The sequence below is a fragment of the Manis pentadactyla genome, chromosome 11 (genome assembly GCF_030020395.1).
Source record: "Manis pentadactyla isolate mManPen7 chromosome 11, mManPen7.hap1, whole genome shotgun sequence".
Taxonomy (NCBI): Eukaryota; Metazoa; Chordata; class Mammalia; order Pholidota; family Manidae; genus Manis; species Manis pentadactyla.
Window position 1 is genome coordinate 8,459,214 of NC_080029.1, and position 18,283 is coordinate 8,477,496.

At 41.2% G+C, this 18,283-nt stretch overlaps 1 protein-coding gene across 2 annotated transcripts in view; it reads right to left on the reverse strand.

Moving 5' to 3' along the window:
• AK7 (adenylate kinase 7) overlaps positions 1 to 18,283 on the reverse strand; it is a 77,267-nt gene that overhangs the window by 27,059 nt on the left and 31,925 nt on the right. For both annotated transcript variants that reach the window (XM_036882356.2, XM_036882355.2), the window contains exons 7-10: positions 15,498 to 15,586; positions 12,000 to 12,090; positions 2,467 to 2,544; positions 1,411 to 1,560 (exon numbers count right to left, since the gene is read on the reverse strand). In XM_036882356.2, the coding sequence (XP_036738251.2) occupies positions 1,411 to 1,560; positions 2,467 to 2,544; positions 12,000 to 12,090; positions 15,498 to 15,586 (408 nt within the window). The remainder of the gene's footprint in view (positions 1 to 1,410; positions 1,561 to 2,466; positions 2,545 to 11,999; positions 12,091 to 15,497; positions 15,587 to 18,283) is intronic.

The following is an 18,283-nucleotide window of genomic DNA, read 5'->3' on the forward strand; positions in this document are numbered from 1 at the left end:
TTCACTTACATTGAGAAGTATGATTGCCACTGAACTCAAAATACTCCAAGTGCACATGCCCAGCACATTATTCCCTTGGGGCAGGCGGGCATGAGGGTTGCTGATGAGCTTTGATCAGAGCACAGAGTTAGAAGTGTGGACTGTGCCAAGGCACTGGGGCAAGGTGGCTTCATGCATCTGCGTCTGCTGCAGGGTGACTATGCTTTACTAAATTAACTGGGATCATGGAAGCCCTTGGCTTGAAACTCTATCTTTTTGGATGTCGCTGGTATTGTACCATCTACATTGCCCTCAGGATGTTTCCTGTTTTGTGCCACACTGCCAACCAGTACCGCCAGGGGTGAACAGACTCTGTATGGTTTTTGATAGGCTTATTCCTTCCACCATGTTCTGTCCAGTCTTGCCAATCAGGAACCATATGGTCTCTTGCAGTGTCTTGTCCCTTCTCTACTTTGGGTGTTGTTCTGCAGATGACCCACAGAGGACACCACCAGTCAGGCTGGCGTGTGCCTCAGGATAGTTTACAAGTACAACCATGGTATCTCAGCTGCTTAACACAATTGTTTCTTTTCCCTATTTATAACTAGATGTGTTTTTCAGGAGGATATAGTTCTTAGGATACAATGGCAACACTTACTGCTTGTATGGTCTTTCCCTGCACAATGGTAACGTGATTATGATGGCGCCTGCTACTCAAATGCTACTCTACAGTTTTCAGAACACTTTCTCATGCACTACCCACTGCCAGCCTTGGAGTACTTCCCTGGGATCCATCCAAGATCTGGGCCGGTGCTGCACTACCTGATTTCAGAGAGGGAGGCATGGAGGCTCTGCAGTTAGGCAGGCCACTCTAGCCAAGTTTGCATTCTAGCTAGCTTGACTCTCTGACATGCTGTGTGACCTTGGAGAAATTGTTTTACCTCTCTGAGCCTTCATTTCCTGATCATAATGTGGAGATAAGAATATCTATCTTGAAAAGTTGTGATGATTAAAAAGACCAATGAATCTCCTGGCCAACAGGGAGAAATTAAATAATATGGCTACCCCTTTCACCTCCTACCTATCCTCCTACACCACCCAGGGCTGAAAAAGACAGGCTAGTAAGGCACCTGATATTTTTCCTTATACAGACAAAGCTGCAACAATCAATCTTGAGCTTATTTTCACATTCAGTCTGTGTCAAGCATAATGGTCATTATCTGTGTAAACTTTAAAATTGTTAATATTTGATTGACAAGTATTAATATAATATACATGTAGATTGGACCTAGACAAATGAGTCAACTCTGAAAAAGAACTTGAATTTAGAAATTTTGAACATTTGAAAAGAAAATACTGTAATTGGTCTAATTATAAGTTTCACTTGCTTTGCTTAAATCAGAAGGCTAGATAGGAAATGGTCATAGTTACCAATAATCCTCGGCTTTGCTTGTACTCTTTGAGGATATTGTTGATATTTTCCACAAATCCTGTTTGGGCCACCCATCGAATGTTAAAATTCTCCTTCACAAAGACTGCTTCCATTCTCAAGTTGACCAAAAAATGGTCAATACACTCTTGCTAAGAGATAAAGGAACATTAGAGAATTGTCTCTTTTTTTTTCCATTTTGACAGTTATAACAGAGCAACATCGCTGTTCTTAAAGAAAAACATATGCATTCCCAAAACATGAAAGTCAGTTAGTGCAGCACTAGAACTGACAGAGCTCTGCTGTGATCCCATGACGTTCCCAAACTGTCCCACATCTGCGCTCTCACAACAGGCAGCACGCTGGCTCTTATTTAGACAAGCAGCTTTAAGTAGGAAGCTACTGGAAGTCCAAGTGTTAGATTTCTTCTTTACACTTTTTAAATTGTATCTATTTTCTGTGTAGTGCAGTCCCGTGGTTCAAAATTCAAGAGAGAAATTACAGAAGAAAATGCTCCCTTCAGGCTCATCACCATCCCCTAGGTCTGCTCCTCCCTAGAGGCAACCAGTGATATCAGCCCTTCAGAAACATTCTCAAAAGTAGTATCTTGATGTAATTTATTTCTTTAAAAAAAAATGTAGCACTACACAGCTCTTCTCTGTATCAACAGAGCTCTACTGTGAACCTCTGTGACTATCCCACATCTGAGCTCTCTATATGTATATATCCTAAGCAAGCATGTCCCAAACCAAATTTTTTTGTGTTGTGATGGAATCAGAATCTCAGCCTCCTGTTTGAATTGTAGAAAGAGGCCAAAGAGAATGACACCCACTGTCTGTATAGCAGTTTACATATCAAACAGCTTTCAAATATACCTCTGAGAGTTTTTCAGAAAACAGGCTTACAGAAGAAAAAAGGGAGCTGCTTTATAGTTCAAGGTCTAATTATGCAGGAGAAGTAGAAGATGAATTTGGAAGCCAGGTATTCTGACTACAAATCTCTCAAGAAGCAATACCTTTAAGAAAAGAACAGAAACAAAAAATCGCTGATGTACTAACTGTTAAGTCCTTGGTTAGGAAAGCATTTTCTTTGGGTACTTTCTGGATTTTCCCAGGGCCAGTCGTTCTACTGATGCACTGTTCGAGAAACATAGAAATAGTATTAGGTTCATCTGTAAGATTGTAACATAAAACTTCTTAAATGAATGAAAACAACTGAATAAAAAATTGCAAAACAGAGGGAGGGGAGTACGAGGTTATTCATTCATTGATTTGTCCCGCAAATATTGAATGACCACCATTGCCTGCCAGGGACTGAGACAGACATGAGGTTGGTTTGATTCTTGCCCTCAAGGAGCCCCCAGACTGGAAAGGGAGACAGACATGTTCATAGGTGATGATGTGTAATGTCTGCAGTTTACAAAGGGGACTCTGGGAGTACAGAAAAGAGAACGTGGTCTCTGTGGGAGGTGGGGAAGAGGCAGGGAGGGTGCCGAGGAAGGTATCTTAGCCAGATCTTCAAGATGGGTCGTGGTGGCCAGGGGAAGGGTAAGAGAAGGCCACATTCGCTGGACTAGCTGAGCTACAAAGTGACAGTGGCTTTGGCCAGAGTGGCCTGGACTGGAGAGGGGACCCTCCAGACCTAGAGCTCCTGGAAGCCACCAGTAGGTTTGGGTGAATCTGACCATTTCAGTGAGGTAGCTAGGGACATGGGACAAGCATCATGATTAATTTTTCCTGCCTGTAATGAAAAATGACAAGATATAAATAGTGAGAACAGGAGGAACTCCATCTTGAGGCTAAGATTCCATTTTAAAAACCAGGTAGGTAGGTGGTAAGATTCCTAACATACTTTACAGTAATCAGTCAACAGCTGACCCTTTCTTAAGGCTGATGTGTCCCCACTGCTTGAGGGAAACCGCTGTCTTGGAGAAGAACAGGATCAGTAAATTCCTTGGGTTAAGTTTATCTTACAGAATATCTAGAGGACTGACTATGGATGATGACATAATGTCTGTCACTGGAGTTAGACATGACGAGACCACATGTCAGCCTAGGCTCCCCTGGCCCTTTACCCCATTTACAAAATCCTTTAAAACATCTGAAAGAGGGAAAAAGATGGTGGAGTAGGAAGGCCAGGTGGAAACCTCCTCCCACACACACATCAAGGAAGCACGTACAGCAAATACAACTAATCCTGAAAATAACCTGAAGTCTGAGGAGCAGACCACCTACACCTGGAGAAGAAGAGAAAACCACGCAGAGAAGGATGAAGTGGCAGAGCCACGATGAATCAGGACCCCAGCCCTTCCCCCAATCCCATCTCACAGGCAGGAAGAAGAGGAACAGAGCAGGGAGGGGATAAGCACTCAGGAACTCTGCACACCTGGCCTTGGAAATCTGCTCTGGGAACACGAGTCCACATTGCATCAGGGTTAGTGATTAGCGGGGCTGGACACCGAGGAGAATTGGAATGCTCTGGGAGGCTGAGACTCCTGCCACTTGTGGAAGACATTCATGCTTTGTTGGTCCCACTGAGACCCAACACAGAGACAGCAGTTTGAAAGAGTTACTAGCAGCAGGAGGGGTGCCTGAGGGGCGAGGGTTGGACAGAACTCTTTCCTCAGGAGAAAGGGCAGGTGGTTGACAATTCCTCAGCCCTCCCTCAGCCCAACAGGTAGGGCAGTTCCAGGAGCCCTAGACACTCCATCTCCCTCACCGGTGGCTCAGCCCTGAGGCTCTTCCCTGTGCACCTGCTCACCAGCCCACTTGGCCCAGCAGCATCAGACTTTGCTGCTTGGCAGGCAGAAGGAGGCTTTCACAGCTTTTTCTGCCATATCTCAGCCCAACTAGGGAGGCACTTGCCAGAGCCAGCTCTGAGCACTCCTTTGTCCTTGCAGACATCTGAGCCCCATGCAGCATGCCCCGCGGCCCCCGCCATGCACCCCAGAACCATGGCCAGCCCCACCCACCTCCTTAGCCCAGCATTGCTGCCATCACTGCAGGGTAGGCAGAGGGCAGCTCAACACACAATGATCCCAGCACAAGCACTGCTGCTCACCAGCTGAGGCAAACCGCCATCCACAAAGATCTGAGATAGACCACTGCTGGTATACACACAAAAAGATGGCCCCTGCCCACAGCCCACCAACAGCAACTGGGGCTCCACTGCAAAGGAGAACCATACACTGCAAAGTAGAGTATTAAACTTCCAGTCACCACAGGACATCTTCATAAAGCCATTACTCTCTAGACCAGGAAGCATAGTAGATCCATCCAATACAAAGGAAACAACATAGAAACCCTGACAAAATGAGAAGGCAGATATGTTCAAAACAGAACTACACAATAAGACACCAGAAATGAAATGGAGATCACCAATCTTCTGGATAAAGATTTTTAAGTAACAGTCATAAATACGCTCACTGATCTTCAGAAAAGTATTGACAATCTCAGGGAGGCCTTCAACAAAGAGATAAAAATAGTTGAAAAAGAACCATTCAGAGCTGAAGAACACAGTAACTGAAATGAAATATAACATGGAAGGAATGAATCATATATTGCTGTAAGTAGAGGAGACAGCCAGTGAGATGGAAATTAGAGAACAGGGAAACAATGAAGCCGAGGAACAGAGAGGAAAATGAATCTCTAGAAACAAAGGAAGCTAAGAGAGCTGTGTGACAACTCCAAATGACACAGTGTTCACACAATAGGGATATCAAAAGGAGAAGAGAGAGAAAAGGGGGTAGAAAGTCTCTTTGAAGAAATAATTGCTGAAAACTTCCCCAATCTGGGGAAGGAAACAGACACTCAGGTCTGGAAGTGCAGAAAGCCCCTAGCAAAAGGAACGTCAGGAAGACAACACCAAGACATATGAAAATTTAAATGAGAAAGATTAAGGATAAGGAGAGGGTACTGAAAGCAGCCAGAGAAAAAAAAAGATTACTTATAAGGGAAACCCCATCAGGCTATCGGCAGAAACTTTACAGGCCAGAAGGGAGTGACATGAAATATTTAAAGTATTCAAACAGGAGAACCTTCAGTCAAGAATTATATATCCAGCAAGATTATCATTCAAATTTGAAGGAGAAATTAAAGATGTCCCAGCTAAATTAAGGCTGAAGGAATTTACAACCACTAAACTGGCATTATATATGTTAAAAGAGGTTCTGTAGATAGATGTCCTTAAGACTAAATAGTTCTCACCAGTGAAAACAAACCCATAGTGAATGTAGTAGACCAATTACATACCAAGCAAGTAAGAAATTAAAACAAAACAAAACAAAGTAGTAAAACCAACTATACACAAAATCAGGCAAGGGATACAAAAAATATGCAGATTGTGACATCCAATACATAAAGTGTGGAGGAGGAAGAATAATGAAAAAAGTACTTTTAGACCATATTTGAGATAGAACATCATCAACTTAATATAGACTGTTATATAGTTAGAAGCTCTCCATGAACCTTATGGTAACCACAAACCCAAAGTCTATCATAGATACACAAAAAAATTAAAAAAGAGAAATCTCATTGCAACACTAAAGAAAACCATCAAATAACAACAGAAGAGTATATGAGAGGAAGAAAGGAACAGAGAAGAACTGGGAAAACAATTTAATAAGATGGCAGCAAGTACAAACCTGTCAATAATTACCTTAAATGTAAATGGACTGAATACACCAATCAAAAGACATAGGGTCGCAGAATGGATAAAGAAACAAGACCATCTATATACTGCCTACAAGAGATTCATTTCAAACTTAAAAACATACAGACCGAAGGTGAAGGGATGTAAAAAAATGCTTCCTGCAAATCATAGGGAGAAAAAAAGCAGGAGTAGCAGTAATTATATCAGACAAAATCAACTTCAAAACAGAGAAAGTAACAAGAAACAAAAAAGAACATTACAAATGATAAAAATGACATCCAACTAAAAGATATAACCATAATATCTATGCACCCAACATAGGAGCACCAAAATATGTAAAACAAATACTAGTAGAATTTAAGGGGGAAATAGACTCAACATATTCATTTTAGGAGATTTTAACAGATAACTTACATCAATAGACAGATCAACCAGACAGAAAATAAATAAGGAAACAGAGGCACTGAGCAACATATTAGATCAGATAGACTTAACAGATATCTACAGATCTACAGAACATTCTACCCCAAAGCAGCAGGATACTCATTTTTCTCAAGTGTAGATTAAATGTTCTCCAGAATAGATCACATACTAGGCCACAAAAAAAGCCTCACTATGAAAAGGATTGAAATTGTATCGAGCAACTTCTCAGACCACAATGGTATGAAACTAGAAATAAATTACATGAAGAAAACAAAAAAGCCCACAAACACATGGAGGCTAAAGAATATGCTTCTAAATAATCAATGGATCAATGAACAAATCAAAACAGAAATCAAGCAATATATGGAGACAAATAAAAGCCAAAACACAACAGCTCAAAATCTGTGGGATGCTACAAAAGCATTTCTAAGAGGAAAGTACCTATCAGTACAGGCCTACCTCAAGAGACAAGAACAATCCCAAATAAACAGTCTAAACTCACAATTAAGGAAACTAGAAAAGGAAGAAAAAATGAAACTCAAAGATAGTAGGAGAGACATAAAGATCAGAGCAGAAATAAATGAAATAGAGAAAAATAAAAGAATAGGAAAAAAATCAAAGAAACCAAGAACAGGTTCTTTGAGATGAAAACAAAATAGACAAATGTAGCCAGACTTATCAAGAGAGCACACAAATAAAATCAGAAATGAAAAAGGAATAGTCACAACGGATACCACAGAAATACAAAGAATTATTAGAGAATTCTATGAAAAATTATATGCCAACAAGTTGGACAACCTAGAAGAATTAGAAAAATTCCTAAAAATAAATGAACTTCCAAGACTGACCCAGGAAGAAACAGAAAATCAGAATAGACCAATTACCAGTAATGAAAATGAATTGGTAATCAAAAAACTCCAAACAAAAGTCCAGGACCAGATGGCTTCACAACTGAATTCTACCAAACATTTACAGAAGAGCTAATACCCAACCTTCTTAAAATATTCCAAAGAGTAGAAGAGGAGGGAATACCTCATTCTATGAGGCCAGCATCACTCTAACACCAAAACCATACAAAAACACTACAAAAAAAGAAAATTTTAGACCAATACCCCTGGTGAACATAGATGCAAAAATCCTCAACAAAATATTAGCAAACTGAATTCAAAAATACATCAAAAAGCATCCATCATGAACAAGGGGGATTTATTCCAGGGATGCAAGGATGGTACAATATTTGTAAATGAATCAACATCATACACCATATTAACAAAAAGAAAGATAAAAACTATATGATCATCTCAATAGATGCTGAAAAAGCACTTGACAAAATTCAACATTGATTCATGATAAAAATTCTCAACAAAATGAGTATAGAGGGTACATACCTAGACATAATAAAGACCACATATGACAAACACACTTCTAAGATCATATTGAATGATAAAAACTGAAAGCTTTTCCTCTAAGAAAGGGAACAAGACAAGGATGTCCACTCTTACCACTTTTGTTCAACAAAGTAAGGTCCTAGCCATGGCAATCAGACAAGATAAAGAGATAAAAGGCATCCAAATTGGTAAAGAAGTTAAACTGTCCTATTTGCAGATGACATGATATTATATAAAGAAGACCCTAAAAACTCCACCAAAAAATTATTAGAATAACTAGATTTAGCAAAATTGCAGGATACAAAATTAATACATAGAAATCTGTTGGATTCCTACATACTAACAACAAACTAGTAGAAAGACAAATCAGGAAAACAATTCCATTTACAATTGCATCAAAAGGAATAAAATACCTAGGAATAAACTTAACCAAGGAGGTGAAAACCCTGCACTCCGAAAACTATAAGACATTCATGAGATAAATTAAAGACACAAGTAAATGAAAATCTATCCCATGCTCATGGATAGGAAGAATTAGTACTGTCAAAATGGCCTCTGCCCAAAGCAATTTACAGATTTAATGTAATCCCTATCAAAATACCAATGGCATTTTTCAGTGAACTACAGAAAATAATCCTAAAATTCATATGGAACCACAAAAGGCCCCAAATAGCCAAAGCAATCCTGAGAAAGAACAACAACTGGGGGTATTATGCTCCCTGGCTTCAAGTTCTTCTACAAAGCTACAGCAATCAAAACAGTATGGTACTGGCACAAGAACAGACCCATAAATCAATGGAACAGCATAGAGAGCCCTTATATAAACTCACACACAAATGGTCAATTAATACATGATAAAGGAGCCATGAATATACAATGGAGAAAAGACAGTCTTTTCAATTAACTGGTGATGGAAAAACTGAACAGCTATTTGCAAGAGAATGAAAATGGATTATTATCTAACTCCATACACAAAAGTAAACTTGAAATTATCAAAGACCTAAATGTAAGACACGAAACGATAAAACTTAGAAGAAGACAGGCAAGAATCTCTTGAACATAAAAGCATGAACAATTTCTTCCTGGATACATCTCAAGCAATGGAAACAAAAAAATAATGAGCAAATGGGACTACATCAAACTAAAAAGTTTCTGTATAGTAAAGGACACATCAGCAGAACAAAAAGGCAACATACGGTATGGGGGAATATATTCACAAACAATTTATCCAATAAGGGTCAACATCCAAAATACTTAAAGAACTCATATGCCTCAACACTCAAAAAACAAATAACCCAATTAAAAAATGGACAGAGGACCTAAGAAGATGTTTTTCCAAAGAAGAAATATAGATGGCCAACAGGCACATGAAAAGATACTCATCACTAATCATCCAGGAAATGCAAATCAAAACCATAATGAGATATCACCTCACACCAGTTAGAATGGCCATTATCTAAAGACAAGAACTAACAAGTGTTGGGGAGGATGTGGAGAAAAGGGAGCCCTCCTACACTGTTGGGAATGTCAATTGGTGCAGCTACTGTGGAAAGCAGTTATGGAGTTTCCTCAAAAAACTAAAAATAGAAATACCATATGACACCATAATTCTACTTCTAGGAATTTACCCAAAGGAAACAAAATCCCTTATTTGAAAAACTATATGCACTCCTATGTTTACTGCCACATTATTTACAATAGCCAAGATACAGAGGCAACCAAAGTGCCCATCACTAGATGAATGGATAACAAAGAAGTGATAAACATACACAATGGAATCTTATTCAGTCATAAAAAAGAAAGAAATCTTTTTATTTGCGACAACACGGATGGTATTACACTAAGTGAAATAGACCAGGTAGAGAAAGACAAATACCATAAGATTTCACTTATTTGTGGAATATAAAAACAAAACAAATGAACAAAATAGCAGTAGACTAGAGACACTGAGAAGTGATTGGTGGTTACCATGCAGAGGGGTTTGGATTGGTGGATGGGGGATGAGTTAGGGGGGAACAGAAATTCTCAATCATGATATGAATTGGTCATGGGGATGGCAGTGCAGCATAAAGAATAAAGCCAGTGATTCTATAACATCTTTCTATGTTGACAGAAAGTAACTGCACTAGTGGGGTGAGGATTTAATAACATGGGTAACTGTTGAACCACTGTGTTGTATACTTGAAATCAATATAAGATGTATATCAATGAAACTTCAATTTAAAAAAAGAAATTTGATCAACAAAACCCCCCCGCAAATCCTAAGCCTTTAAGCATACCTCTCTTCTGAGGCTCCCCACACTCCCCTTTCCTTGAATGTGTATTTTGCCTTAAATAAAGCCTACTTGCTGCTCAACTTACCGCGTTTTGTCTCCACACTCTTTCAAGCCTCCCAGGTTAATAAGAGACCCCTTTCCCAGTGGTAAGTGTCTTTGTTACTCCACTACGTCATTCAAATTTCTAGACTTAAGCACAAGTCTTCACTCACTTTGTTCTACTTCAGACAAGTAGGGAAGGGCTACTGAGATCTTTGGTTGGGGCTTGCAGGGTCCTGCTGCCTGGGTCACCCAGATGGGACTGCAGCTGTATTACCATGCTCTTTAATAGCCTGCCCTAAAATCTCCTTTCCTTGCTTTGGGGAAGTTCTCAGAAAATAATCTCACTCCATCCAGTGCTCCGTGACTTCCCCAAATCCTGGGGTGATAAGAGCTTAGTTCCTACACCACCCAGATTCAAGCAGACCCTGGACACCAGGTGACCCTGGCTTCAGGAGTTGGCGAGTGATTTTCCCTACACTGAGCAAGAATTCAGTGAACTTCCCTTCCTTCCCTCTGTTCTCTCTTGCTTTCTACTGTCTGCATGGCTGCTGCCATTCCCTGCTGCTCTTGCTTCAATGAATTCCTTCCTTCCCTCCACTCCTCTGATCTGTTCATGAATTCTTTCTTGATCAGAGTTAAGAACCCTCTCCTGGGTTAAGGTCTCACTGAGACAGAGACCATGGGTGTAGTCAGAGTAGGGTGAGGGCCTCCGGAAAAAGCAAGGCAGGATATTTGCAGTCAGAGCAATGTAACTACATGCAAGGAAACCCCCTACCAAAACTCTGTGTTAAACTTTAAGCTCTAGAGTCATTCCTCAGTAAGATCTGTTAATATTCCCCAGATAAAAAAGAGTCACATATGTTTTTATCGTTTGTAATCATGTGTAAGATTCACTTTAGCATGCTAAAAGGCCCAGGCCTATGTGCTGTCTTTCCTCCTTTAGATCTCCTGAGGTTATTTTTCAAACTGGGCAACTAATTTAGCATGCAGACCCACCATAAACAACATAGTAAAAGGCAGGAAGGATTCCACCTTAAAGAGAAGATTGCATTTTAACACCCAGGAAGTTGAGAAGTAAGATTCTTAACTTACTTTTTAGCAAACAGACAATAACTCAGCCTGCCTTGAGGGCTGGGCAGGCGGCCTTGTTTGATATGCTCCCAGACCAACATGCAGGTATCCCAGGGAGAAATCAGAGCAGTAAATTTCTTGTGTTAAGTTAATTTTTAATATTCAGGGACCACTTAACAAGTCTACACCTCTAAGACTTTTGTCCGGTTCCCTAAAATCCTCAACTGCCTATAAAACCCCTAGACAAGGCCCCACCCCGGACTCTCTTGTCCCCTCCCAGCAAGAGCCAGGAGCTCTGTCCTCTCACTGTCTCTCTCAATAAAAGCCTCTCCCTGGCTCTCCTACCTTGGGTGTTTGCTAAGTTCATTCTTCGGCTCTGCAAACAAAAACCCTGGCATCATCACCAAGCTCTCGGGGAAATCTCCCCACATTGGATTGCTCAACAACATCAGTATTTTGGGGCAAGTGCCCACAGACACGTTTTATTGTCCTGGTGTGTGATTTGTGTAGGCCTTGGGCCCTATATGGCCTTTCCTGCTTCCCTTCATGCGCTACTGAAGAAAGGCCATTTTGGTTGTAATTTCCCAAAACCCACACTGCAAATGCAGACAGTGAGCTTGGTTTCGTGGCTATTCTATTTTAGGAGTCTCCAGTTCTGTTAGCACACCTGATTCCATAGCTGTACCTCAGTGAGTAGAGCAGTTTAAGAAACGGCACCCACTGTGGGATGGACAGTCCTACCTTGACTAAGTCTCCCAGGGTATGAGCAGAGTCATCCACGGCTACCAGGTAACGATGCTTCGGCACGTGGTCTATTATGTTTTGTATCACTCTGCAGACCAACAGGGAAAATCATCACCAAGGGACACAGCGAAAGGGATGTAGTAGAGGTCCCTGACGACCACCCCTCGGGCCGCACCGTGACTGGTGCGTTAGTAAGTATCCCATTTCATTGCCAGCAAGGTCAGCGTTGGGATGATGATCCGTATTCTACAGATGAGAAAGCTGGTGAAGAGTGAAGTGACATGTCTCAGGCTGACAGTAGAAGAGCCAGGATTTGAAGGCAGATCCATCTGGTCCCAGATTCATCTAACACACTGCCAAGAGGACCTGAGCCCCAAAAGGGCTTCACCCATGAACTCTCTCCACCCAGTGGCTTGTGAGAGCTCTAACAAACCCCAACTCACTCCATTTTGAAACAAGCTAAGAAGTTCCCTCCATGTTGCCCTCTAACCAGACCTTTCTGAGCTTTAGGAGTTTTGCGTGGACCACTCCCTCAAGCCTCTGCCACCACAAATAAGGGCATTCCATTCTCAAGGCACTTCTGCGGCACACAGCCTCCTCGGTGCCTGCAAGTCCGCCCTCCAGGTATTAACCTTGATTCTGCCCGTAGCCCCTCCTGTCTCCTTGACAGTCCCCTTTAAAACAATCTCACGCTGAACGGCACCTGGGAGATGGTCTTGGGACGCCCGTCCACCATCTTCCCTCCACCACCTTCCCAGGTTGCCGGCTTCCTGAATAAAGCAACCTTTCTTGTTCGCCAACACTTGCCTCTCAAGTGTTGGCTTTTCCGTCGATGAGTAGCCGAACCTGGGTTTGGAACCCAGCTGCCACCAGTAACAGGCTCTTGAATTTCTTAGCAGTGCTGTTGGGAGATGGTTTCACCAAGCAAGACACAGGGTCAAGGACGCTGGGGCTCCCCTACGGGAGTCACACAGCGCTAAGGAGCCGAGCAGGGACTGGGCCCGAGATTTCCTGCCCTGGATCGCCAACGGTTCTGAGTGCCTGCCTCTGGGTCAGGACTGTGCTATGTGCTTTCTAGGTGGTAGCCCTCTGAGGTCTCACAATCCTATCAGGTGGATACTATTAGTTTTCCCATCTTACCAATGAAAAAATCAGATAGGTTAAAATCAGTTTCCCAAACTCACAGCATGTGAGAGGCAGAACAGGGATTTGAATACGAATTCCAGAGAGAAACAATAGTGAATAGAAGTCTAAGCAGGGGACTTCACATTCTACCTCCATTTCAGCTTCCTTTTCAGTCCAATGAAAATAAAACAAATGGGCACATCTAAACGTCCATTTCCCATTTATGGTATATTAGTTTCTCAGAATACTTCATCTTTTAGCTTCTTTGGTAAATACTTGCCAACCTTCAAAGAAACCTACAGAGAAAAATGGTACTCCAAGGGGCCCCAAATCCTTCTGTAATCAGAATAATTTAACTCACTGGACTATCTGTTTAGAAGTAACATTTTGAAGGTTAATGCAAAGTATTTTGTTTTCATTGTGTAAAGGTTATTTCACATCTTTAAAACCTGATAACGTAATAATGTAAAATCTCTGCAGAAAGGAAAGGTACGTTTTCAGCCCCTTCATGTCCTGTGTAAATGCAGGCTGGAGCAGATCTAGGTTTTCAATGGAGTCTGAGGCTTACACAATTTAGGAGATCCATCTTTAAGAAAAATAATTAAAATTAAGTTTAGGGCCTTGCAAGAGACCCCTGCAGGGGACAGGGGGCCTGAAGTTCAAGTTTCATTGTTTCCCAGTAAATCTGTAAAACCACCTGGGATTGTGACAAATTTATTAGTAGGCACTGGAATCCAGAGGAAATCTCAGGAAATCTTAGGAAAAAAAGATAACCTGAGATTCATCTCAAGATTTATAGTGCTGACACTGCCCCCTCCTGGTGGGGCGCTACAGGGTGATAAAGCTCCTGAGGCTAAAATGTATAAAGGGTGAACCAGAAATAGAGTGAACCATCTCGGACCTAGTGTTAAGATCTGCAAACAAGAAGGGTCTCCTGACCCGTCTGGACTGCAGCGCTGGGATGCTCTGTGAGTGCGAGGAACGTGTTCCCTTTACCTAGGTTGGGAAGGAAACATTTTCCTCTACCCTTCAGGGTTCTTCTTCTGGTCTAACAAAATTGACATAAGACAGATTATCAGGAGAAAAAAACCCAGTTTAATTTCTTGTGCAACAGAGGCCCAGTAATAAAATTGAGACCTCAAGAAATGACCAAGGCAGTTTTTATTCTTTTTAGACAAAGACTTAATTCTGTGAGGAATTGACAGGACAAAGAATATTTAGGTTTGCGAGCTTCAATTAGTAAGGAATTCCTACAAGAATTGGGGCTGGGGTTGTAAGCTAGTGAAAGTAAAAAGGTTTTGTATATGTATCCCTTAGGCCCTGTATCCCATCTCTGGTGATGGGAGGGCACCTGTGCCATGAGAGATTTTGCTTCCTGCTTTCTGGAGATGGTAGGGTGTGGGGAGTGGGGGCAGTCAGAGTGTTCTTGAACCACTGATTCTTAAGTAACTTTCATTCAAAACAATCAATATGCCAGAGTGGCACATTCTGGAGCAGCTTGCCCTTGGCCCCCACACTTACATAGAAGCCAAGAGCTGGCCACCCCAAGGTGTACCACTGTGACATGCAGATTATTTTGAGCTGCAAACCATCAAGGCCCTAAAGACAGGGAGGGATGCGGCAGAGTCTGTTAAAATTCCTCTCTGGGCCCCACTGTTTCTGTGGGGCACAGCAAACACTGTTTACCAGACATTTACTCTCTCAGATTCCTGTGAATTGCTTCCCTTTTCCTTTGAAGTCTCAGACCCCTACCCACCTCTCCTTGGTTCAGGATGACATATATACCTCATTGTCCCTGACTGACTGTGGAACCTGTCTATGGATTCTCTGTATGTATGCAATGAGGCTTTGTTTTTTTCTCCTGTTAATCTGTCTCCTGTCAATTTGATTCTTAGACCAGCTGGAAGAACCTCGTGGGGTAGAGGAAATTTCTTCCTCCCCAGCACCTACAATTGTCAAAAAATGCTTCAGGTTTACGGTTTGCTGTTTGATTTCTGGAATTTCAGTTGGTGGGCTAGACATATTAGTCTCTTCGGGGACAAAGGAATGAGAAACTAGGTCCCCAGAATGCGCATCAAAAGTTCTTTCTTTCTCAAAATCAAAGCCGTGCTATTGTGCTGATAAAATTTCTAAAAGGAGAACTTGAATTTATCATCGGAAGTGTGGAACTTCTCAAGGGTGGACACTTTTTCATCAGGTGCAAAATGGAGATAATACCAGTACCTTCGTCATAAGGTTTTTGGGAAGAATACATACAGTGATTTACATAAGGGCCTTAGCACTTGACAGGTGCTCAATAAATGTTCACTTATAAACAAACACATTAGTCAGTTGATTCTAGGGAAGTCCTGTCTCTTGGAGAATACTTACCCTGCTAGGTCAAGAACATGAATTGCTGGAATTACATTTGTTCCATCTCCAAAGACCGGTAAGGCAGGGGCATCACCCAACCAAGCTGTCTGAAAGAAAGGAAAGCAAAACTCATTTCCCCTCCCTTAAATGTGTGTGACCATCAGAGCTCACATTGGAGCTGTGGTCAGAGGAATCCACAGGATCTATCTGATGAAGTAACCATCTCAGGAGATGTTTTGTAAATCAGTTGTAATGACATTTAGTTGCCGATTAAATCCTATTAAGAAAAATAAACTGTAACCTCAGGGTTGTAGTACTTTTCAAGAAATCCATAACCTCATCTGCTATCTTTAGTAGTCATCTGCGTGTTATCTACATAGAAAGAAAACACTTTCAAATGCATGATGTCTTCAATTCTCACAAAAAGGAGAATTAAAAATTTAAATTATCCCCACTGGCTGGGGGTAATTATCATTATTCATAGATTAAAGTCTTCGTAGATAAAACATCCTGCAGAGGGGTTACGATGCTAGGGTTCTTGATTATGGAGTTGAAGAATGAACTTCTCAAACACTCCAAGTAGGAGAGCAAGTGAGAGGTTTTTATTTAGAGATAAAGTAAGAGGAAAGAGCTCCTGGCTCACGCTGGGAGGGGACAAGAAAGTCCAGGGTGGTGCTTGTCTAGGGGCTTTGGAGAGACAAAGGGCTAGGGATGCAGGCTTGCCAAATGGTCCCAAAATGTTTATCTTTGAAGAGACAGTAAGTTTCTTATCAGTCCTCTGGATTATTCTGCAAAGTTAGCCTAACAGAAGAAATTTACTGCTCTGATTCCCTCCCAGGACAGCAGCTTCCTGGTCTGGGAGCATATCAATCAAGACTGCCTGCCCTGCTCCCAAGGTGGGCTGAGTTATTGTGTTTGTTAAAGCATATGTGAAGAAACTTACTTTTTAACATCTTGGGTTTTAAAATGCAATCTGATCTCTAAGATGGAATCCTTCCTGTTTTTACTATGTTGTTTATTACTGGGCTTGCTTGCTAAATCAATTGCCCAGGTTGTAAATTATTTGATTAGGGCTGGAGGAGGAAAAAGCAACATCTAGGTAAAGTTAAAAAAATAAGCTGGGCCTTTTAGCAGGCTAAAGTCATTCTTACAATAGCATGATTTAATTGACATAATGAAGGAAAGGCCTATGCTGAGATATTTTCTTATCTGGGGGATGTTCAAACATTCTAGGCCAAGTTACTCCTGGCTTCTTAGTTTTACTAATCTCACTGAAGAATGCCTATATTCCTAGTTTGCTATTTTACTTTAGAGAATTAATGTGACTCTGACTTTGCTTAATTGTTTAACACAGAGTTTTGGTAGGGGTTTCTTTGCACATTGATTTATCTATTTTGCTTTTTTTCTGGAGGCCCTCACTCTACTCTGTCTAAACTCATGGTCCCTGTCTCAGTTATATTAGGCAGGAAAATATATGAGTGGGATAGAAAGAGAATAAGGCCAATAAAGCCCACTAGAAGGGACTCAAAGAATTAACCAGTTAAAAATAGAAAACTCGAAGGCCAGGACCAACTTGGCCTAGAAGTTTGAATACTCCTCAGATAAAGAAAAGTATCTCAGCATAACCTATGTTTTCACTGTGTCAATTAGAACGTACTATTGTAAGATTTACTTTAGCACCTGCTAAAAGGCCCAGCTTATTCAGGAAGAATTCTATCTTAAAGCTAAGATTGCATTTTAATCAAATGGACAGTGATTCAGCTCACATTGGAGGCAGGACAGACAGTCTTGACTTACATGCTTCCAGACAGAAGCTGATATCCTGGAAAGGAATCAAAGCAGTATATTTCTGTGTTAACTTAAAAAAAAAAGAAACTTAATGCTTTAACAAAGATGAACATTCTGGGACAATTTGACCAGAGCGCACCTGGCCCTTTGTCACATTCCTGAAAATCTTCAACTGCCTATAAATCCCTACACCTTTCAGTGAGCTCCTCTCTCTGAGATCACCGGCACTTTCTAAGTGTGTAGCCTTAAAACCTTATGTCAACCTTTCAGTGCACCTCTTCTATGAGGTAGCTCACGCTCCCCTTTCTCCAAGTGTGCACTTTAAGTAAAACTTAAACCTTTCAGGGTATCTCTACTCCCCGAGGTGGCCCACACTTTTTCTCTCTTTAAGTAACTTTAAATAAAACTTTTAATCTGCTTCATTACTGTGTCTCTGCCCTTTAATTCTTTGTGGCGGCGGGGACAAGAACCAAGGAAAATGCACAACGCTCCCCCAACAGTTACACTTATGATGAGTCCCTGAGTCTGGATTTGAACCCTGATCTTCAGTATCCAAATCCTTGTCTTTTCCCTTCATTAAACACTGCAGTAAATAAATAGGCATTCTGGGTACTGATTGACTGTCCTGTACCTATTGTGTATATGTACAACATCTTCTTTATCCACTCTTCTAGTGATGGACATTTTGGTTATATTTGTAACCGAATTATATGCCAATTTATATTCCCACCAGCAGTGTAGAAGGGCTCCCTTTTCTCCACATCCTTACTAACACCTGTTAGTTCTTCTCTTTTGTATAGTGGTGTGAGGTGATATCTCATTGTGGTTTTGATCTGCATTTCCCAGATGACTATATTATTTTAAATTGCTCTAAGGAGTGGAGGAGGTGGAGTGGGACCACGGCAGACTACCGAATCTTGTAAGATATTTTGAACTTTGGAAAACCATTTAAGGAAGTCAGAGTCTAACTGGGGAGATAGAGGCCATTTCAGTTGTGTGGACGAGATATGTCCAGC